This window comes from Berghia stephanieae, chromosome 3, assembly GCF_034508935.2.
Source record: "Berghia stephanieae isolate SIO BIC M18660-M18661 chromosome 3, UCSD_Bste_1.3, whole genome shotgun sequence".
Classification (NCBI taxonomy): domain Eukaryota; kingdom Metazoa; phylum Mollusca; class Gastropoda; order Nudibranchia; family Aeolidiidae; genus Berghia; species Berghia stephanieae.
In genome coordinates this window covers 24,317,637-24,340,746 of record NC_088362.1, presented here as the reverse complement: position 1 = coordinate 24,340,746, position 23,110 = coordinate 24,317,637, and the positions used below count along the sequence as shown (strand labels likewise).

Sequence of the window (23,110 nt, the reverse complement as noted above, 5' to 3'; positions counted from 1 at the left end):
GCCAACAGCAACACTTGACATGGAGGGCGAGACATAGCCCCAGTAAGGCAATAGTACAATTTTTATTATTTGTTCGACAGAGACAACACTGTTAATGGCCTTGTAATTTTAAACATGAATACAGTGAGAGAATGTTAGTAAAGAGGCTTTCCCCAAAGACTCAACTTTGCACTGCTCAGAGAGGGATTTGAACCCCTGTCCTGACATACTGTCATACTCGTAGATCATAAAAATTGTGTTTTTAGTCACAAATATCAAACTGAGGATTTAAATTTATTATATCCTATCAATCTAAAAATGCATTAAAGACCGCTCGTAACATAATTGTATCATTGGCTTAACCAATGTGAATCGAAGGTCAAGGTAGGCAGTCATATATCGAAAAATTAATGACCTCTGACCTTCAGCTTTTACAATAATTTTCTGTGCTCTACACAGAACTGAACTTGTATTGGGTTGTGTCACCATAACTTGTTACATCACTAAAATAATAAAAACAAAGGGAAGTAATGCACAGCAATGTGATGTGGGGGTTTTTTTTTGTTAAATCAAACTATCTACTTCTAATCTCGGCTTACTTGAAAATTATATTTACTCTTCTGATGTTTTCATATTTACTGACTTTTATGATGACTTTATAAGAAATTGCACAACTGGAGTTTTATAATACAGTTTTTGACCAATATCATTGAATATTTGATCACCTTGGAGATAGCCTTTCTAAGGTCGGGCTCATCCCTCAGACCGAAAATCCAACCATGATCAAAAAACTGCATTTTCATCTTAAAATTTTATTTATTTTTTTTTTTTTAAACAGAATATTCATTATTTCAGAGAACGGATACATTAAAAAACCTTAAACATCCTATTCCTTATCAGTTTATTCTAAATCAATTTTTGGACGTTTGATATATCCCGACAAAAAAACAATACAATAGCCTACTTGTCTTCAATATCACCCATTTCATAAATAAGCTGTCCATGGATTACCTGTTTGGAAACAGTCTCTTTCACTGTTTGTGTCGCCGCATCCGATAGGTCTGGATTTATAAATGGCTCAAGGAAACGCTGGAATGACAGGTCAATGATATATATATAGTTTTAAAGTCAATCAAGGGAGAGGGAGAGGGAGAAAAGGGAAGATAAAGACAGACAGACAGACAGACAGACAGACAGACAGACAGACAGACAGACAGACAGACAGAGAGAGAGAGAGAGAGAGAGAGAGAGAGAGAGAGAGAGAGACAGAGAGAGACAGAGAGAGTGGGAGATGGGGAGAGAGACACACACACAGAGATATTAGAGACGGAAAGATATCAGAAAGACATATTAGAGAGGGAGGAAGAAAATGCTCAGTCTTCTTTGCATTATAGTAAAATGCCAAAGTTCAACTTCAATATGAAGAGTTCCTTGTGTCCAATAAATTAAATGGGACAGCGTGGCTCAGCAATATGGTCTATGCTTCATAACTCAAAGGTACAGAGTTCAATTACCCAATACGCTGTGTGGCCTTGAACAAGCTGTCTCACACTAGCTCACTTTGCGGCACTGCACTACGGCTGATGCCTGAGTTATTCCAATCTTCTCTTGGAAGAGACCCTAAAAATAAATTTCCAATTTATGATAAATAAAGGAAATTTTATCTCTTTATCTTCTTTTTTTAAAAGACTGATGACGGATGACGAATGACTGATGACTGATTTTCAATTTGAGCATGACTCTATGGATTTGAAAAGTCTTTTCCTCACAAAACATTACAGAATAATATACACATGAAGAAAGAACTGAGTAGAAAACCAAAATGACTAACTCTCATTTCCCAGTAGAAATGTCCCAGGACAGATGCCTGCACGTGGCCCACTCTCATTCTAATGCTGTAGTCCAGAGCCTCTGCCTTGGCTTTGTTGTCTTTGGATGGGGTCACCATCTTGTTAAACCATACAAACTGTCAAAAATAGACCACAAAAAAGAATCACTAAATACTTAAGATGGAATGGTAGGGCTCAAAACCCTTCACTGGAAACAAATTAACTGTTATACTTTCAGTAAAATCTAGGTAGATGGTTTTCTTTGTTTTGTTTTTAAGAGTTTACAGCGCTCGCAACACATTTAGGTCATATCAGCGCCCGTAAAAAGGAAGGAAATAGGATAGTAAAAAGTTCTAGAATTACAATTAGAGAAAAGGTAAGACAAAGGGGAATTGGTTCAAATAGGAAACAGATGGAGATCCCAAGAGTACACTGTCAAAGTACTTAGCTTGAGATCACTAAATGTCTCATCCAGACACAAGCACAGGTCCCCGCCAAGAGGAACACACTCAATTGTTTACAAATCATACATATGTAAAAGGAAAAATAATAGAGTGCATAACAGAGAGATGATTTACAAGGAAAAAAATATTATCTCCCAAAACTAACTATACATTTGACTGTTTCCCTCCCAGTCAAGTTATCTGGCCAGGGCCAGAACAAAAACCAAGTAATCTCATTCTAAGATCAAGAAGAAATGAAAAAACAAATAAATGAGTACGTCCCCTGCCAAGAGGCCCCACAGTCAATGTATATGGTCTCAGCACATCAAATGATAATAATAAACAATGGCTGAACTATTCCGTTTTGAGTTTTAAATATTCTATGTTGTATTCTATTGTCAGAGAAATTTAGGGTGTGGAGAGGTGCCAGATAAAAACAGAGAGTAAAAGGTCACAGTGTAAGAGCCAAACTTGGGATCCAACTGACACAACACCCTCGCCTGGCTGAGAGAGAGAGAGAGAGAGAGAGAGAGAGAGAGAGAGAGAGAGAGATAAAGAGAGAGAAAAAGAGAGAGATAGAGAGAAAGAGAGAGATAGAGAGAGAGAGAAAAGAGAGAGAGAGAAGAGAGGGAGAAGAGAGAGAGAGAGAAGGGGAGAGGAGAGAGTAAGAGAAAGAGAGAGAGAGAAAGAAAGAGAGAGAGAGAGAGAGAGAGAGAGAGAGAAAGAGAGAGGGGGAGAGAGAGAGAGAGATCAGCAAGCAGTTGCACTAGCCACAGAGCCATCCAGCCACACGCTGAATTCTATTGTCTCCCACTTAGTAAAATCAAAGGGAAATTTGGATTCAACTCACCTTTAAGTCAAACAAACTGTCACTGTCATCTTGTAACATGATGATCTGTTGATGTGTAAGGGATGGAGGATTACGGGTTTAGCCATTCAAGACGAATCAAATGATGTCATTTAAAAACTATATTTTTCTTGTTTAGCTATATAACAAACCTCATTAGAAATTATTGTGGTGGTGGTGGTGATGATGATGATGATGATGATGATGATGATGATGATGTAGATAATGATCATGATGATGATGATAATGATAATGACGATGACAATGATGATGATGATGACAACAGCGATGACAAATCCTTGACTATCTCAAACATTGAAAAATCATTTTAAATAATGCAAAGTTATAAAGAAAAATAATTTGGAGAAAAAGAAAAAAAGACAGCTTATTATCATAATAAAGCAGAAACACAAAAAACACATTTTCCCTGATAGCCTAATGTTGATGTGATGAGGAAAGGAAACTAGTGTGGTCTTAAATCATGCCATTTCTATTGTCCACTGTTAGACTGGTCCAATGATCTTATAATACCATTAAAACAAAATGAGAATTTGATTAAATTCAAAATTAACTCCTTTTATTTCTTTGTCGTAAGTCGCACATTCAAATAGTCACTCAGTGAAAAAAAAAAGTATACTTGAATCAGAAGATCTCTTTATCAACAATATATTCACACTTTTCATCACTAAGTTTAAGATCGGGGGCATAAGTAGAGGGTTGCAGCATGAGAAACAATGAAAGGACAGATCATGAACTGTAACTATTACAGGAAAATAGCACAAAAGTATTTTTATTTATCTATTTTATCTAAATTATCAGAAACGAGAGAAATAACGGAATGAATTCATTGGCTTTGATTTCCAGTTTTATTAAAAAGGGTAGTCCCTCAATTAAATGGACAACAGCAATGCTTGCTACCCTTTGGACAGGATGCTAGTCTATCACAAATAACTTAATGGCAGATCTAATTGACCCAGCTATCCAATCACTGCTGGGTGAACAGCAGAGGGGGTGTCAGAAAAATTCTCAGCCTTACTCCCATATTTATCCAAGTCCCTTTGAATATGAAGCGAGTGATCTACCAAATGAGCAATCTGTACCTCAGATTTCAACCAAACATACAAGGACCATAATATTTAAGTCTTACGTTGGGATGGATGGCACCAGTACTTGTATCCCTGATACTCAAATCTTGAAGTCTGGCCCTGACTAATGTCTGGGATGGTCTGACCACAGCATTTCCTTCAAAACCTGTCATAGATAATATTTATTGTCAAGACTTCTTATGATAAGGAATTAATCACATCCCATCCCATCACATCACATCCCATTACATCACATCACATCACATCACAAAACATCCCATCCCATCACACCACATCACATCTCATCCCATCACATCTCATACCATCCCATCCCACTACATCACATCCAATCCCATCACACCACATCAAATCACATCACATCCCATCATACCACATCACATCACATCACATCCCATCACATCACACCACATGACATGACATGACATCACATCCCACCTTATCCCATCCCATCACATCACACAGACTTAATGCCTATATTCTTCACAGGATAATCGTTCCTGCAGTGAACCCTCACTTGCGTCTTAAACATTGAACATGAGAGGACTAGAACGAACACATTAGAGTAGCTTAATTCTTAGTTTTGAAAATATCAAAGTGACAAATCAGAGTTATCATTGACTCCCCACCCCTCCACACTCCTTCCTGTTGATTACTGTTGGACTAGCAAGGGATTAAATCTATGCAGTGATGTAAAACCCCTTTAAATTATATATATTATAGATGCGAGTAAATATAGAGATGAAGAAGACAGTTCTTTGGATTTGAATGTCAAGCTGTGTGGTTTATGGTCTTGTGGTAAGACACTCGTCCTCAGACCAAATGGGTCTTTGATTCGAGTCCTGCTCAGGGCAGTGCAAGGTTGAGTCTTAAGAAAATACTTTTTACTCACATTCTCTCACCAGACACTCAAGTGTAAAATGAGTACATGGCCACAAACAGCTTTCTCAGTTCAACTTCACCTGAGATTGGTCCCATGCGTATGAAGCGAGTGCTATACCAACTGAGCTATTGGACCCTTGCAAGAGAAATAGCAATTTCATTGCAGGGAAAAATAAAAAATAAAATGAGAATATTACAGAAACAAGTAATTATAGAGATGAAGAAGACAGTTCTTTGGATTTGAATATCAAGCTGTGTGGTTTATGGTCTTGTGGTAAGACACTCGTCCTCAGACCAAATGGGTCTTTGATTCGAGTCCTGCTCAGGGCAGTGCAAGGTTGAGTCTTAAGAAAATACTTTTTACTCACATTCTCTCACCAGACACTCAAGTGTAAAATGAGTACATGGCCACAAACAGCTTTCTCAGTTCAACTTCACCTGAGATTGGTCCCATGCGTATGAAGCGAGTGCTATACCAACTGAGCTATTGGACCCCTTGCAAGAGAAATAGCAATTTCATTGCAGGGAAAAAGTAAAAATAAAATGAGAATATTACAGAAACAAGTAATTATAGAGATGAAGAAGACAGTTCTTTGGATTTGAATATCAAGCTGTGTGGTTTATGGTCTTGTGATAAGACACTCGTCCTCAAACCAAATGGATCTTTGATTCGAATCCTGCGCTCAGGGCAGTGCAAAGTTGAATCTTAAGAAAATACTTTTTACTCACGTTCTCTCACCAGACACTCAAGTGTAAAATGAGTACCTGGCCACAAACAGCATTCTCAGTCGAAAAAAAAAAAGAATTGAAATATAATTTTAAAAGCAGCATATCTCATCCTACACGTTAAGTGCTGCTGTTTGCTTGGGATCTCTTGTAAAGTGCTTTGAGCAATATAAAAGGCTAATGTAAGCAATTAGAGCCTGTGGACTGTATAAAGCATTAAACAAAATTAAAGAATCATTAACAGCTTTAAAAAATAAAAGAATACTAACAAGGAACATTTTCCGGCTCAAAACCCTTCCTCAGTCAACAAGCAAGGGTTTTGAGCCCAAAATGTTCCATGTTAAGTTTATTTTCTTTTTAGAAGCTGTTAAAGTCATAATTTGAAATGCATACCTGAAACTTTTATCTCGGCAATACTGTTATCCGAATCGGCAAGCTTGATTGAAAAATCATTCATTTCGGCTGTTATATTGAGTTTTATGCCAGGTGTTGCCATATTGTCCACTGTGATAATCCAGTTGAAATACAGAGAAAATGAGGTCAAGAAAATGTATATAATTGTGTAAAACATTCCAATGTTAGTTAGAATATTCCCGATGATGATGATGATGATGAAGACAATGACAGTGGTGGAGGTGGTGGTGGTGGTAGTGGTAGTAAGCTATGATGACAGCAGTAGTGATTGTGATGGTGGTAATGGTGATGATGATAAAGTGTTTGTTTGTGGTGGTGATGATGGTGGTGATAAAGCAGTGTTTGTGGTGGTAGTGGTGGTGGATGGTTATGACGGTGATGTGCCAGATTGCACAAAGCACTGACAACATCATACCATAACAAACGCAATGGTTCTATCCATAGCCACATCAGTACATTCCTGTTAGCCAAAACGATCAGGCCCCACAAAACCTGAGCATTACTCAACAATTTTAACACCGGTTGTCAAGAGTGGCAATACAATTCATGACATTACTGTGTCCAGTTACTGTGATTAATACTCACAAACTGTAGGGCTAAGTCATTCAGCTGTCTGGTATATTCTAAAGGTGGCTATGGTTCTATCTAATACCCGAGACAAAAATACAGAGACAGGACCCTCCAGGAGTGTGTTTGTTTTTTAAGGGTTTTAGGGCGCTTGCAACACATTTAGGTCATATCAGTGCCAGTATAAATGAAAAAAAATTGGATAGTAAAAAGTTCTAGCATTACAATTAAACTACCAAAGAAAAAGTAAAACAAAGGGGAATTGGTTCAAATAGGAAACAGATGTAAATTCCAAGAGCACACTATATCAAAGTACTTAGTTTGAGATCACCTAAAAGTCTCATCCAAACACATGTCCTCACTAAGAGGAATAAGCTCAAATGATTACAAATCATATATATATATATATGTAAAACAGAAAATAATACAGTGCATAACAGAGAGATGATTTACAAGATAAAAAATATCATCACCCAAAACTAAATATACATTTGACTGTTTCCCTCCCTGCCAGGGTATCCGGTCAGGGCCAGGACAAAACAAAGTAATCTCATCCCAAGACAAAGACAGAAAGCGTGCTGGAAAACAGATATAGGTGGATAGAAGACACAGTAAGTGCCTCCCTGCCGACATCAATTTGGTATCAAATCAGGAAACATCTTCAAACCCAAATGTCTATTTGTAACATAACTTAATTTTGGCATAGGTTTCCGCAGCTTCTAACTTCAGTTGGTTGATGATGTCTCTGAGATTCTCTATAAGAGATAAACTTTTAAGTTCACACATAGTTTGTTCATTTGAACGAGTGATATGACGGGCAGAAATGGTGTGTATTTGACTTAAACTCAGAGCATCAATAGTCAAATGCTATGTTTACCGACTAGACATTGAAAACCCACATAGGGAAGGAGGGACTAAATTTATTGTTTGGATGTTATCATTTCAGTCTCGGCCAATACCTTGCTCTGTAATCATTGAGATTTTATCCAGCATAGAAGTCTTGTCTTTGTTGATTGCATCAGAGGAAAGGCTGACTGAACTTGTGCTTCTCTTCATATCTGTGGTGTTTAGACTGGTTGAAAAGATAAAAAACAGATGTTGGTGGTCAGTAGTTGTTGTAGTCATAGTAGTAGGGGTAGTAGTAGTAGTAGTAGTAGTAGTAGTAGTAGTAGTAGTAGTAGTAGTAGTAGTAGTAGTAGTAGTAGTAGTAGTAGTAGTAATAATGTTCACATTTCATTAATATTATTTGTCATGATGAATCATGTCAATTTCCTCCAACTCGTTATGAATGAACCACAAGTAGAGTCAACATTTTCCTTACCTGGACATGATACTTTGTATAAAAGCATTGAGGTACATCATACTGGCTTGGTCAAACAACGTGGACATAGACTGGACTTTTATCTTGACAGCATTTTCCACGCCCCCGTAGTAAGTGGCAAAATCTGGACAGGATGGGTCAACCTGAAGTTAAAATGAAAAATAAAAAGGATACAACAAATAGAAATGAATATATCAGCTTTAAAAAAAGAACAAAATGACAAACACGGAACGTTTCGGGTTCAAAACCCTTCTTCAGCCAACAATGAAAAACAATAAAAACATAAATACAGAGCACTCGCTTTACAATCAAAGCAACTGAGATCAATCCCGGGTGCAGTCGAGATTCCTTGTCCACCCAGCAATGATTGGATAGCTGGGTCTGTTAGATCTGTCAGAAAGTACTTTGCGATACACTACACATCCATGGGTCTCATGGCTCCACAGGAAATTTTCACATCTCCTTTCCAGTAATCCCCTACTGATTTGGAATGGCTAGTTGCAGTATAAATGACATTTATTAACAACACATGACAGATATTGCTTTACACCATACCCTGTGTGTGCGTGCAATGGTGTTTTTCATCTCCCCTGTAAAATTTTGTCAAAATGAGTCACACAGTAAGAGAGTGACATAGACTATATGTTATACGTGCGGCTATGTGACACTTGCCTTCAGATCAGAGGGTCCTGAGTTTGAGTCCCTAGTAGTGCATGGTTGAGTCTTTGGAAAAAGCTCTTTACTCATATTATTTGACTGTATTCAAGTGTAAAATGAGTACCTGGCCGTTAACAGTGTTGTCTCTGTCCGAATAAAAATTGTAATTTTGCCTTACAGACGACATGTCTTGTCCTACAGTTTAACTCTTGCTGTTGACTAAGGACCCCTTGTAAAGCGCTTTGAGCATGTTTAGTGTATATTGCGCTCTAGTTATATATATATTTAACGTACCATTCTGTACATGATAGACACAAGGTTACTATTACTGTTGGTATTGGTACTAAGAACTTCCATATACTCGCCAGATGGACCTGAAGAAAAGAAAAAAAAAGAGCATTTTGATGAATTAAAACAAAATGGAATCTTCAAGCCTATTATAAAATAAGTATACCTAAGTTATGGCTATTTTTTTTTGTTTTTAAGGATTTTACAGCGCCTGCAACACATTTAGGTCATATCAGCGCCAGTAAAAAGAAAGAAAATTGGATAGTTAAAACATTTTAGATATACAATCAAAAGGACTTGAGGAAAAAGTAAGAAAAGGGGTATGGCTTAATTATTAGTTGTATTTAAAAACCAATGAATATATAGGGGCTATAAAAAATAAGATTATGTCACAATATTTCTTGATTTCTGATGATCAAATCTTATAATATTAGTTAAAAAGGTACATTTTTATGGGTTTTTTTCAAAAGAATATTTTGAGTCTAAAAGTCTAATGTCCTCGGGCAGGCCGTTGAGGCTCTGCAAATTGAAAAGATCTTTCACCTCACAAAACAAGCCACAAAAACGACATTACAGCCTTTGGCCTCCCTCGGGGAACAACCAAAACACACAGAAAATAATGAAACAAAAAAGAAAGATTTTCCAATTATTTTGTCTATTCACCTTAACAATGCCATTCTCTCATTTGTCTCATCGCGTTTTGTTGATAAAGCAGAGACCAAAAACCATTATCTGTCTTCGTCAAATTAAATGAAACTTCTATTCTATTTGAGTACTGTTTTTTTTTTTTCTTCCAGCTTCAAGCATCAACATTTTCATTAATATCACCTGTATGTATCTTATCCACCATTTGCACCCCTCCCAAAGTTGCATAAGCCGAGTAGCCATGGACTGTAATAGAGGAATCTACTTTCAAACGATCCACTCGAAACATCAAGTAAGCTTTTTCTTCCTTGTCCATTTCCTGGAAATTTAAAAAAAATGATTTATGTTTATTTGTTTTTAAGGGTTTTACAACACTTGCAACACATTTAGGTTATTTCAGGGCCAGTAAAAAGAAAGAAAATGGGATAGTGACAAAATTGCAGATTTACAATTAAAGGCATCCAAGAAAAAGTAAGACAAAGAGGAATGATTCAAATAGGGAACAACTGTAGATTTCAAGAGAATACTGTCAGTGTAGTTTGAGATCACCTAGCAGTCTCATCCAGACACCAGCACAGCTCCCCGTTAAGAGGAACACACTCAAATGTTTACAAACCAATAATATATGAAAACAAACAGCATAGCAATACATTACAGAGAGATAATTTACAAGGATTCACAAGGAAAAAAAATATCATCTCCAAAAACTAATACTACGCATTTTACTTTTAGCTCTCAATCAAGACTCAGGCAAGTGTCAGGACAAAACCAAATAATCCAATATGATTGATGTCCATGTTTGTCCTAATCAAAAACCAAATGTGATTTATTAAAATTATTTCAATATCATGTCATGTAATAAGACATTGAAAGGATATATGGTTTGAGTTGTTAGCCTTGTTTGACCTGATCCCTTCTTCTTATTCAAAGACCTTTGACCTATGCAATTCTTACTATGATATATGTTATATTAAACAAAACAGGAGTAACCTTAGACAAGTTGATCACCAGCTCTCCTAGAGAAATTCTCATCAGAATGTTGATATTATTGGCAACAGATCCATTATCATCCACTGGTTTTATGATTAGAGAGCTGAAATAAAATCAAAATGACAAGTCAATCATAAACTGATAGAAGTTGTGGTCTGTAAAAATTAATGAACAAAAACGAATAGAAAGGCGTCGAAAAAGAATGAAATACAAAACACAGTACGTTTTGGACTCAAAATTCTTCTTCAGTCACTGATAAGAACAGTAAAAACAATGTATTAATGTTTCTACAGTTTTTATTATTGGCTGAAGAAGAGTTTTGAGCCCAAAACATTACCTGTTTGGTATTTGGTTCCTTTCGAAAGCCCTTATATTCATTTCTGTTCATTACTGTTTTTCAAAAAGTTAAGCAACTGTTAGGGTAGAGTCGGGGAACTTCGCCACCCTGCGGTCGCTCCTCTTCTTTCGCTTATTTCAGTCTCAAGATGTCAATTTTCTTAAAATAGAAACTGGTCATCAAGACAATTAGCCAATCAGTGATGAGATTTTATTAAACTTGTTCCAGTATTTCAATTCGTAATACTTTATTTTCGCATTTAAAAGTTGTTATGCTCGTCGGGGAAATTCGCCATAGTTCGGGGAAATTCGCCACCACTGTCGGGGAAATTCGCCGCTCGATTTTAACACTTTTTTTATCGTGAATTTTATGTACTTTTTAGATATTATTTTGTTTTCTCATGTTTATATTTGATTAAATTTGTAGTAATTACTATATTTTATTTATTTACAATGGCAAAAAACTAAAAATATTCAATGACCAACGGCAAGTTTTATAAATGACGATATGATACTATAATAGAAGGCGAAAACATGACAAAATATCTTTTCTTGTGTTTTGCTGAACCATCTTATCCTATTTTTCTCTTAATCTTTTGCTTCCATTTTGGGTTTTCTTTGAAGTTCTCACCATTTATTCTACAAATATATAAAAAACTGCTTCATTATAGTAAAAAGTTCATTAAGTCCAGTTAAATTACTAATAATCATTACTATCCTCATTATGTAAATTTTATGCACTATGAACGCTACCTAGACACTGCATCACCAATCTATTAAATAATAATCGGTCAAAATATCATCAATGCCCCCTTTAAACATTTAATTAATAATATTTCGACAAAACAGAGCGACAAATGTCCCCAATTAGAACGGCGAATTTCCCCGATACTAGTGGCGAATTTCCCCGAAAGCAGTGTTATCATTGGGACCCTCAATTAAAAAATAAACGAATATTTTTAACTATTGCAAATGATGGGAACATCAAAACTAATGTTTAAATCATACAATATCAAAATAACAGGTTGTAGAGTAAGGATCTAAGCTGAAAAAACGCTTAAAATGACAACGAGTGAAAGTAGGACTTTGGAATGGCGGGTGTTGGATTTCGGACGAATCAGGCGCACAGAACGACAGACACGCTATGACGTTAATTGACACGATTGTGTCATGATATTAATGTACTAAATGCTGATTGGTAGATTAAAAACAATAGATGAAAAGAGCATCAAAGTGATGATGTGACACTTGGACTCGTCCAATAATAGGTAAGATGGGTTATTTGCATTTCAAGAGAGGGGTGTGAGAAGTGGCGAATTTCCCCGACGGCGAATTTCCCCGACTCTACCCTATAATATATCTTTGGTATAATTGATGTAGTGCCCTATTTGACCATGCAGTTAAGTTTAAGATCTAATACATAGGTCTTGATGATTCCGTAACTGATTTTATTTCTAATTAAACTTGAAAAAATTATTTACTCTGACAGTTTTTCTGTATCATCATCTGAGAAGTCGGACGCTGAAAAGAAGGATTCTTCTCCTGAAAATACAAAAAAGAAATGTGTGAAAGACAGCGTTACATAAATGTCCCCATTCCTGACAATGGTATTGATTTGGAGTTATACTAACTGGGTGGAAGAAAACATAAATATGTGGTCTAGTGGTATGACACTCGCTTTCAGATCGGAAGGTCCTGGGTTCGAACCTCACTAGGCGCACAGTTGAGTCCTTGGAAAAGACTCTTTACTCACATCATCTCACCGTACTCAGGTGTAAAATGAGTACCTGGCTGTAAAACAGCTTTGTCTCTGTCCGCAAAATTGTAATATAACAGGCGTCATGTCTCGTCCTACATGTTAATTGTTGCTGTTGGCTAGGGACCCCTTGTAGAGCACTTTGAGCACGTTTAGTGGATATTGCGCTATATAAATGCTCTAGGTTAATAGATGTCCCAATTACTGACAATGCTATTGAGTTGGGGTTATCCCATCTGACAGAAAGAAAACAGATAACTGTCTCAATTCTTGACAGTGTTATATTGACTAACTGTGAATAAAAGATAGATAAATGGTAGATAAATGTCACAATTCTCAAAAAAAGGTATTGGTTTGGGTTTTATTGACTGGATGAAGAAAACATCAGATTAATGTCCCACTTTTCAACAACAGCTTTGATTCGGAGTCTTGGGGGGTGGTAAGGCACAGCAGTATGCCCATTGCTTCCTACCCAGAAAGTATCGATTTTCACTCCTTGCAGGACAGGGCAGCCTTAGAGGGTCACCTTGCAACTAGCTCACACAGCACTATAGTGTACATGTAATCTATGCTGGGAACTTTTCTTTCGACTGTCTGGATTATATGTTCAAGTTCAAATTGTTCAACGTCTTTATCTGCAAAAGGTGGATTGCCCATCGATGCAGATTTTATACAATGATGTGGTGACTTTCTCCATTATTGTGTTATTAAGTTGAAAGATGTATGTTTAATAGTTGACCAAATGTGTTGTTGTTGGTAATATCTAGGATTTCTGATGGGAGGGTGGTTCCATTCCTTGATGCTTCTTGGAAAAGATTTCATTTTATACCGATTTTGTTTATGGCTGAAGAAAGGCTTTTGTTGTTATTTGAAGCTGTTGTTATATTCATTTTCCTACATGACTTTTGAAAACATCTCATTGACTTACCTGTCGTGTACATGAGAGTGGGTACTCTAGTGACAGATCTCCTCCCATCTCGTTTGTCAACCATTGGTCTGCCTAACACAGACTTTCTGATGGATTTCAGCATCTCATGGTTTGGATCTATTTGGGCCTCTTTTACGTTCTGTACCAACAAAAAAAAAATGATAGTTTTTCATGATGAAATCAACGTAATCCTATACACACATTCCGTATAGTGTTAAACCAGCTGGAGCCTTTATTGATCCTATGTTTTCAAGTAAAAATAGTATAGGGAACAGAATATTCCACGACAAATCTAGCAATGCGTCTATTTTGATTAAAAGTTTTATCCAGGCAGAAGAAAAGAATCCTGCTAAGAAGGATATACTCAACTGTTTAAATACTACAATATATTCAAAGCTGATAACTATAAAAATGCATAACAGAGGGATGATTTACAATGGGGAAAAAGATCATCTCTCAAACAAAGTGACCATACATTTGACTGTCTCCCTCCTCGCTAAAGGATTCCCACTAGGACCAGGGAAAAAAACGAGCAATCTCAATCCAAAACAAAGAAAGTGAGAACATGGAAAGAGAAAACAGACATTGGGGTTAGAAGACACAGCAAATGACCGCTTCACCCACCAAGAGAGGTCAGAAGACCCAAGCCAAAAGCCAAATTTGATAAAGACGTATCTCACCAAAGGTATAGGAAGGCATTTGATAAAAATGTACTCACAAAAGGTACTGGAAGACACTTGATAAAGATATAATTACAAAAAGTATAGGAAGACTTTTGATAAAGTTGTACTCATAAAAGGTAGAGGAAGAATTTGACAAAGGTGTACTCACAAAAGGTATAGAAAGACTTAAATAAAGATGTACTCACAAAAAGTATAAGAAGACTTTTATTAAATTAAATACAAAAGGTATAGGAAGATATTTGATAAAGATGTACTAATAAAAGGTATAGGAAGACATATGATAAAGATGTACTCACAAAAAGTATAGGAAAACTTATGACAAAGATGTACTAATAAAAGGTATAGGAAGACATATGATAAAGATGTACTCACAAAAAGTATAGGAAGGCTTTTGACTAAAATGTACTCACAAAAGGTATAGGAGGATTTTTGACAAAGATGTACTCACAAAAGGTATAGGAAGACTTTGAGCTGGTCCCATTCCATCAATCATATCCTCTCCAATGGTGGCCATGCTGGAACTCGTTGGCATTGGAAAGTTTCGGAAGAAGGTGGCAAACAGCAGTAATCTCTTGTCGGATACGTTGGCAGCTAGGGAAGGAACCTTGACTTCCAGCTTGTGTCTGTGGACAGGAAATCAAATATTTCAGTTCCAATAAGTAACATTTAAACTAAATATTTTTCATTTTCTAATATCCCTGAAAGTGTGCGTGTGTAAAAGTGTGTGGAAGTGAGTGTGTCTGTGATTAATGTTCGTGTATATGTTTGTTTGAGTTTATTTTTATAAAGGAGAATAGTACAATTGTCCTTTCAACCCACAAATTAATGTAATGCTAGTTTCCTCCACTTAAAAGTGATAAATAGCAGGCAATAGAAATATTATAGTAGAAAATCATAAGAATTTATCAAAGTTTTCAGGAAATATGGGACAGAATATTGAAAAATATGAGTTCACAAGAAAAACAATGCTGTCAAACCTGTCTATAACGACCACCCAGGATCAACGGTCAAAGTGGTCATTATAGACAAGTATCGCCAAGCCATGCTACCCCCTGATCAAGTCATCTCATTCAAGGACAAAGACAGAAAGCAAGCTGGAAAACAAATATTGGTAGATAGAAGACACAGCAAATGACCTCCTGCCCACAATGAGAGGTCACGAAACCCACCCAGCTTGAAAGACTTTGGATAGGATGCTAATCTATCGCCAAGACAATTAGCTATGCTATCTGCACACCCTTATAATGTGGCAATGTGGTCTTGTGGTATAACACTCACTTTCGGATCGGAATGTCCTGGGTTTGATCCTCGATCAGCGCATAGTTGAGTCTTTGAGTCTTTGGAAAAGACTCTTTACTCACATTCTGTCACCGTACTCAGGTGTAAAATGAGTACCTGGCCGTTAACAGCGTTGTCTCTGTCCGAAAAAAATTGAAATATCGCCTAACCAGGGTCATGACTCATTCTACATGTTAAGTGTTGCTGTAGGTTTGGGACCCCTTGTAAAGCGCTTAGAGCACATTAAGTGGATAATGCGCTATATAAAAGCTCAAGTTTGAAGTTTGATGGATTGATACATTTCCTCTTACCTTGGTAGTTGATGGAAATCAGATTTGACAGCATTAAAAAAGGTCATCCCCATATGAACACTGGGTAAAATGTGATACTGGGAGTTGGGTTGAGTCTGTGCCGTGTGCCAGTCATCACCTGTCAGGGATGAAATAACAAATTGTCACCATTCCTCTCAAAATGGTATCATGTCAGGATAAATCAGCTGCTAAAAATATAATTTATCATCTAAAACACCAAACTATATTAAATTTTTATGTTTTATTGAGGTAATGATATAAAATTTCATAAAGTGACATAAACTAAAATTTCACATTTCTTGTAATTTTAACCTAAAAATCCCTTTTTGGCCTCTGGTTTACTATATTTTTTTAATTTTTTGATTGAGCATTTTTAAAGTGCAATATCCTTTACAAGCATCATGATTAATCCTATATGTTAAGTGTTAAATTTGAACTGCAAAGCCAAAGACTAGGTCATGGTCAAAAAACTTGAATGGACTCTCTCTCTTTCTCTCTCTCTCTCTCTCTCTCATACTCTCTCACACATACACTCTCTCTCACGCACACACACACACAAACACACACTCTCTCCCTAACCCACCCTTTCTCTACCAGCCGCATACCTGAATCAGCCAACAAGACTTTGACGTCACTGATTTTGACATTAAACTGGTCATATAGTCTGGATTCTATCTCTGACATTGTTGCCTCCTGTTGGGAAACAAGATAAAAATCAATAATAAATAAGACACAACAACAAAAATATGAAAGTGATAACTTCTTCCTCTTCTTCTTCTTCTTCTTCTTCTTCTTCTTCTTCTTCTTCTTCTTCTTCATGCTGGTTAAAGCAGTCAACCATATTATGCTGGCAACAAGCTCTACGCCATGTTGAATGCGCTCAGAATGCCCAGTAATTGTTCAAAACTGGGTGCTTTCATTATATCTTCGTTCATGGTTCATTTTTAAAAAGCTCTGTTGTCTTATAATTTATTATGTTTGATCGGTTGAATGAGTGAGTGGGCAATTTTGTTGTCTAGGTGTATGACACTCGTCTTCGTATCAGAAATATCCAGGGTTCGAATCCCACTCTGTGCAGCACGTAGATGAGTCTTTGGAAAACGCTCTTTACTCACGTTCTCTCACCATACTCAGGTGTAAAGTGAGTACCTGGCAGTGAACAGTGTTGCCTTTGTCAGAAAAAAATGTAATATTGCCTAGCAGGTGCCGCATTTTGTCCTCCACGTTAAGTTTTGCTGTTGGTTGGGGACCCCTTGTAAAGTGCTTAGAGCATATTTACTGGATATTGCACTATATAAAAGCTCACGTTTTACTAGTGCTATGCCTGCGTGTTGGCAGTTGTGGATTGGTGTTTGTTCAAATTTTAATTTCTCCATGGTCTGCAGTTCTTTGGATCTCCAAATTTCCTACTGTATTGCAAATGCTTGATTTATCAATACCAGAGACCTGACTTGGAAATATGTTGTATGTTAAATCAGACGTTTCTTTATTATTTTTTTTTGGAATTCCAGAAATGCTCGGAAAAGTGGTATCTCTGTAATGTAAATATGGGAGCTAATACAAATAAAAGCTGAAAATGAACAGACAAAACAAACCTCAAGAGAGACATCCCCAGGCTGAAGCTCACTCTCTACCCGTAGTGTACCAAAATCTGCTATGAGAACATTTCCTCCTCTGAAAGTATTGACAACAATTGTGTGTTCATGGTTAGAGGTTCAATTCAAGACAATATATACAATATATGCCTGAAATATGGTAATGGGCATTTACACAACTCAACAATATCTCTAAAAATTTATTTCGGAATAATGAAATTAATGGTAACTTATAGTGATAATACTACTACTACTACCAGTAATAATAATAATAATAATAATAATAATAATAATAATAATAATAATAATAACAATAATAAGTTCTACAAAACAATAGGGTATGGAGAAGTGCCTGATGAAAACAGATGATAAACATATACTGCTGTGTCAAGCCATGCTTGGGATCCAATTGACGGGACACCCTCCGCCTGGCTGAGAGAAAGAGAGATCAGCGAGTAATCAGACTAGTCACTGAGCCATCCAGCGATTAGTTGGATCCCAAGTTTGACTCTAACTCTCCATTTTCATCTGGCATAATAATCGCAGCATGTACTTTGAAGTGTGTGTGTGTGTGTGTGTGTGTGTGTGTGTGTGTGTGTGTGTGTGTGTGTGTGTGTGTATGTGTGTGGGTTATGGGTGGGTGGGTGTGAGTGTGTCATGACATTCATAAATGTGAACAGTAGTCTGGATCCTCTATTTAAGAGGCTCCATACACGCACGGTTTTGATAGGCGTCCGAACCACGATCAGGCAAACCGGGGTGAAAACGCAATGTGTGTGGCCAAATACCTGGCCGATAAACCTAGGTACGGTCGATCGCCCGCAAAGCCCGCTTTGCTTAATATTTTTCGAGGCGATCGGGGGCGTGGCAGTATAAAAAATTGGACAATTTTTTTCGGATTTTCGCTGTTTTCACGTCAGATTCGTGATCAGCGTCGAATTTACAATAGGTTTGATACCAAGTACTATGTTTTTACTCCAAAAATTGATGAAATTAGAAATAAATTTTAATTAATATTGAGGCTTATGTGGCCGACAGAAAAGTGCCCCTCCCTGTTTTGTGATGGATCAAGTGGTATGACTCTCGCTTTCGGATCGGAAGGTTCAGGTTTCGAGACCCGCTCCGAGTGGCGCAGAGTTGAGTCCTTGGAAAAGGCTCTTTACTCACATTCTCTCACCGTACTCAGGTGTAAAATGAGAACATGGCCGTTCGTTGTCTTTGTTGGGAAAAAATGTCACAGGCGTCATGTCTCGTCTTTCAAGTCTAATATTGCTGTTGCCTTGGGACCCCTTGTAAAGCGCTTTGAGCACGTGGATATTGCGCCAAATAAATGCTGTGTTATTATTTTTTTAAAATAATTTTTTATAAATGTTGCGCCAGGAAGAGGTAGATGGCAAAAGTTTCGTTCTTGTTCATCGTAAAACTTATAAAGGATTTCATACAAAATAAAAAATAATTTTCATAATTTTCAATGTAATGATATAATAATATGCCAGTTCTTTCTTTTTTTTTTTCCTCCTCACCCGTTGACGCGACATGACGGTCGACCTTGACACAGACATTTGGGATTGGCAGACGCCAAAAAGCCTGGACTACGTGATGACAGGGGTGGGCATTGTAACCTTGAATTATAATCTACAAACAACGCCCCCCCCCCCCCCCCCCCCCCCCCCCCCCCCACCCCCCAAAAAAAAAAAAAAAAAAAAAAAAGAGAAAAGAGCTGTGTGCGTTGTGCGTGTGTGTGGTGGTGGGGGGGGGGGTTGCGAATGCGAGTAGTCCCGAGGAGTACCCGTTTAACCTGCCACGGGAACACTGTCGATTTGTTTTATAAATAATAATAATAATAATAATAATAATAATAATAATAATAATAATAATAATAATAATAATAATAATAATAATAATAATGACGATAAATAAAAAATCTTTATTGTCCACAAAATGGAAAAATTTCCGTGGTCTACGTTGCTTTTAAACTTAAATCGGATTGCAAATGTATTGATGTTATGCGTATTGGAAAAATACTCACGACATCTCCATCGGGGTATAACATATTAACACACAAAATTGCAAACGCGAACGTTCATTGTCTGATTGATATAACTTAGTGATAAGTTAATTATAAAATGCTGTCTAAAAGCAATAACAACAGGTTGACTAACGTCAAATTCATTCCTTCTATTGATGCTCTGTGTTAAATTAAAATACTCACAAAGTCCGCCAGCCAGAAATATCACTCCAGCCCAAAGATCTACATGGAACCTTGAACGTTATAGTCTGATATATTTTAATGAGAACTAATCATAAAAATGGGTGTCTAAAAACAATAACAATGAGATGAGTGACGTCAATTTGGTTCCTTCTATAAATATCCAAGAACTTTACTCACTCCATTCGCTCTCTCCTCCTTCAATACATATGAATCTATTCTCTCATCACTTTTTTGTGCGGCTATGCATGTGATCTTGTGAAATGACACTCGCCTTTTGATCGGACGGTACTGGATTCGAGTCCCGCTCTGAGTGGCGCATAATTGAGTCCTTGGAAAAGGCTCTTTACTCGCATTCTCTCACCTTGTTCACTGTTAAAATGAGTACCTCGCTGTTTACAGCGTCGTCTCTGTCGGGAAATAATTGCAATATCGCTTAACAGTCATGTCTCGTCTAGCATGTTTTTATGTTGGCCAAAGACCCTTATAAAGTGATTTGAGCACCTTTATTGAATATAGCGGTATATATAGCGCAAGTAAATTTTTCTCTCTTTCTCTTTCTCTCTCTCTCTCTCTCTCTCTCTCTCTCTCTCTCGACATGTTAGATTATTATAGCTATTGCTACATATGATGCGAATATCTTGGACGGTTATTGATGCTATGAGTTTAGGTAAAATGCTCACAACATCCACCAGTCGGAAATAACGTACCGTCATACAAAACTACGAGTAACCTTGAACGTTAAAAGTCTGATTGATATAATTTAGTGAGAACTAATTACCAAAATGACTGCCTTAATACAATAACAAAGAGTGGAATGATGTCAATTTCGTTCCTTCAACAGTCTAATTGATATAATTTAGTGAGAAGTAATCACTATTGTGCGCAAGACGAAAGATAGAATAACAGACAGTAACTGGGACCGGTTCTGTCGGCCACATAGCCTCACTATTAATTAAAATTTATTTCTAATTTCACCAATTTTTGGAGTAAACACACAGTTCTTAGTATCAAACCTATTGTAAATTTGACGCTGATCACGAATCCGACGTGAAAACAGCGAAAATCCGAAAAAAATTGTCCACTTTTTTATACTGCCACGCCCCCGATCGCCGATCGCTCAAAAAAATATCTGCCCGTATGTGGGCAAAAATCATCTGCGATAAACGCAGGGATCGGGTCACAGCGATAGGTCATCCGTCCCGCTTCCAGCGGATGTCGACGTCTATGGAGGGCTTAAGAGGCTACTACAACGACCATGAAAAAGGAGGAAAAATGAGAGTTAAAACCCAGACCACCATTGATGGGAGTGATTTTTGTTTCTTTACTTTCCAAAAACAAAACTTTCCACATTCTCAACATTTTCATTTTGAAATCATTTTGTTTTCACTCCATTCACTCCGACATAAAACCTAATCGATGCAGTGGCTAACACAAATTTTATTTTTTCTACAAAGAGCTCTGTGTATACCTGTGAAGGGTGCCGTATTCTGGAATGACTACATATGGTGACCTCATGTTCAGTGCCACATGAATAGTCTGTGGAAATGGATGGACAATTAGAGAGATTATCATAGCATTTTAAATAATTAATCAAAATTAGCCTTATATGATTGTACTAATGCTAAGGTGAGGCTATATGGTCTAGTACTAGGAGAGATGGAAATGATAAGCCTTCATCAATCTCAGCAACTGGAATACACTGTACAGTCACAAAGAATAACTACACAGCACATCCAACTATTACCTCATTGCACAAGACAGAAAGGCTGGTCGGTGGTGTGGATAAGTACTAAGTAAGTATAACCCATCATTTCTGACCAATAGTGTTGATGAAACAGGCTGGTGCGCTGGAGAAATAACCTAGTTTTTGTCAATTTTGTAATTTGTAAAGTGTCATTAAATAATTTAAGGAAATCAAGAAGGAAAACGACAGTACATTTTTCAACCCCTAATTTAAAACAATGTTTACAATAACTTAAAACAATCTAGAAGTTTACTTACAGTATGTTTTTCCAATCCCTAATTTAAAACAATGTTTACAATGGCTTAAAGCACTCTTTAAGATTAATCAATTACAAGAAATGAAGTGAATAGAAAAGTGCCAGAAGACAAAAGAGAATAAAAAGTTTTTTGCGGCGATAGGGAGTTGAACGCACAACCCAACTGTTATGGCACCTCTGCTGGCCATGAGAGAGACACTCTACAATGGACGCCATCCACCACTCAAAGAAGATTACTTACAGTGTGTTTTTCAATGGCATATTGCAGTCCAGCCCTACTGTAATCAGCCACTGTAGACAAAGTATCCACAGCAGCAGCTTTCAGGTCAACACCTCCTTGTGGCAGTTGGAAGAAAGCAATCACTTCAGAAATGGAATGCTGAAAACAAAAATAAACATATACTTCAGGAAAACAATCTTACAGATGAACAGAACACATATACTGTTACAAAAATCTGGTTTGTGATTAGTACTCAAAATTCAATGTATAACTAAGTGAATACTAAACTGTTCGAAGTAATGTGCAAGAATGATTATAACAGAAGAACAAAATACCAAACAAGGAAATTTTGGGGCTAAAATTCTTGCTTCAGCCAGTAACAAAAACATCACTTAGCATCCAGACAGATGGCAGAAAGTGGTAGGCAAGTCAAAAATATTTTTACTGTATTTTGACCGAAGAAGGGTTTTGAGCCGAAAGCTCCGTTTTTGGTATTTAGTTGTTTTCTTTTTTTTTTTTAAGTTACTATACTTTTCATTCTTGTACATACCAATGGTTTACTTCACTTTTATGACTTTTAAATTTCAAAGCATGCTGTGTTGGGTTCCAATGCCAATGTAGCAAGATACTTACGTTCAGAATAATCTGTATGTTGATAAAATATAGCAGTCCCTAGCAGTATTCTTCTAAGCTCATCATAATCCAACTGATCATAATGATTCTATAATGCTATAAATGTACCAAGTTCACCGGTACCCTCCCCCTAGATCACTGGTTTTATCAATTTATAATCAATTCTCAAATAATGAATATGTTTGCTACCATTTGATTAAAAGATTAAAATCTCACCTCATCGTAAACAATCTCAACAGGCTGTACATTGAGACTGAGAGAATAATCTGCCTGCACATAGGCTGGTCTGGTTTCAAAGTCAACGGCAAACACTTGGTTCACGGATGGTGCTAAAAACGGGATAAAACAACAAAATTCTTTAGTGAACAGGAAAATATCAAGACATTGTCACCTATCCAGTATCAGTTTAAGTGATACTTAGCTGCTGGAAGCTGTGGACTGTAAACTGTAATGAACAAAAATAAACA

General features: G+C 36.8%; 1 protein-coding gene across 15 annotated transcripts in view; it reads right to left on the bottom strand.

Moving 5' to 3' along the window:
* The window catches only part of LOC144967404 (intermembrane lipid transfer protein VPS13A-like), a 162,796-nt gene that overhangs the window by 91,759 nt on the left and 47,927 nt on the right, over window positions 1–23,110 (bottom strand). For all 15 annotated transcript variants that reach the window (XM_078904553.1, XM_078904559.1, XM_078904556.1 and 12 more), the window contains 19 exons: window positions 22,860–22,972; window positions 22,032–22,169; window positions 21,259–21,326; window positions 17,579–17,657; window positions 16,589–16,676; window positions 15,984–16,101; window positions 14,843–15,017; window positions 13,712–13,850; window positions 12,509–12,569; window positions 10,692–10,794; window positions 9,885–10,020; window positions 9,063–9,142; window positions 8,112–8,254; window positions 7,750–7,862; window positions 6,203–6,313; window positions 4,246–4,349; window positions 3,102–3,146; window positions 1,811–1,945; window positions 991–1,068 (listed from right to left, as the gene is read on the bottom strand). In XM_078904553.1, the coding sequence (XP_078760679.1) occupies window positions 991–1,068; window positions 1,811–1,945; window positions 3,102–3,146; window positions 4,246–4,349; window positions 6,203–6,313; window positions 7,750–7,862; window positions 8,112–8,254; window positions 9,063–9,142; window positions 9,885–10,020; window positions 10,692–10,794; window positions 12,509–12,569; window positions 13,712–13,850; window positions 14,843–15,017; window positions 15,984–16,101; window positions 16,589–16,676; window positions 17,579–17,657; window positions 21,259–21,326; window positions 22,032–22,169; window positions 22,860–22,972 (2,027 nt within the window). The remainder of the gene's footprint in view (window positions 1–990; window positions 1,069–1,810; window positions 1,946–3,101; window positions 3,147–4,245; window positions 4,350–6,202; window positions 6,314–7,749; window positions 7,863–8,111; window positions 8,255–9,062; window positions 9,143–9,884; window positions 10,021–10,691; window positions 10,795–12,508; window positions 12,570–13,711; window positions 13,851–14,842; window positions 15,018–15,983; window positions 16,102–16,588; window positions 16,677–17,578; window positions 17,658–21,258; window positions 21,327–22,031; window positions 22,170–22,859; window positions 22,973–23,110) is intronic.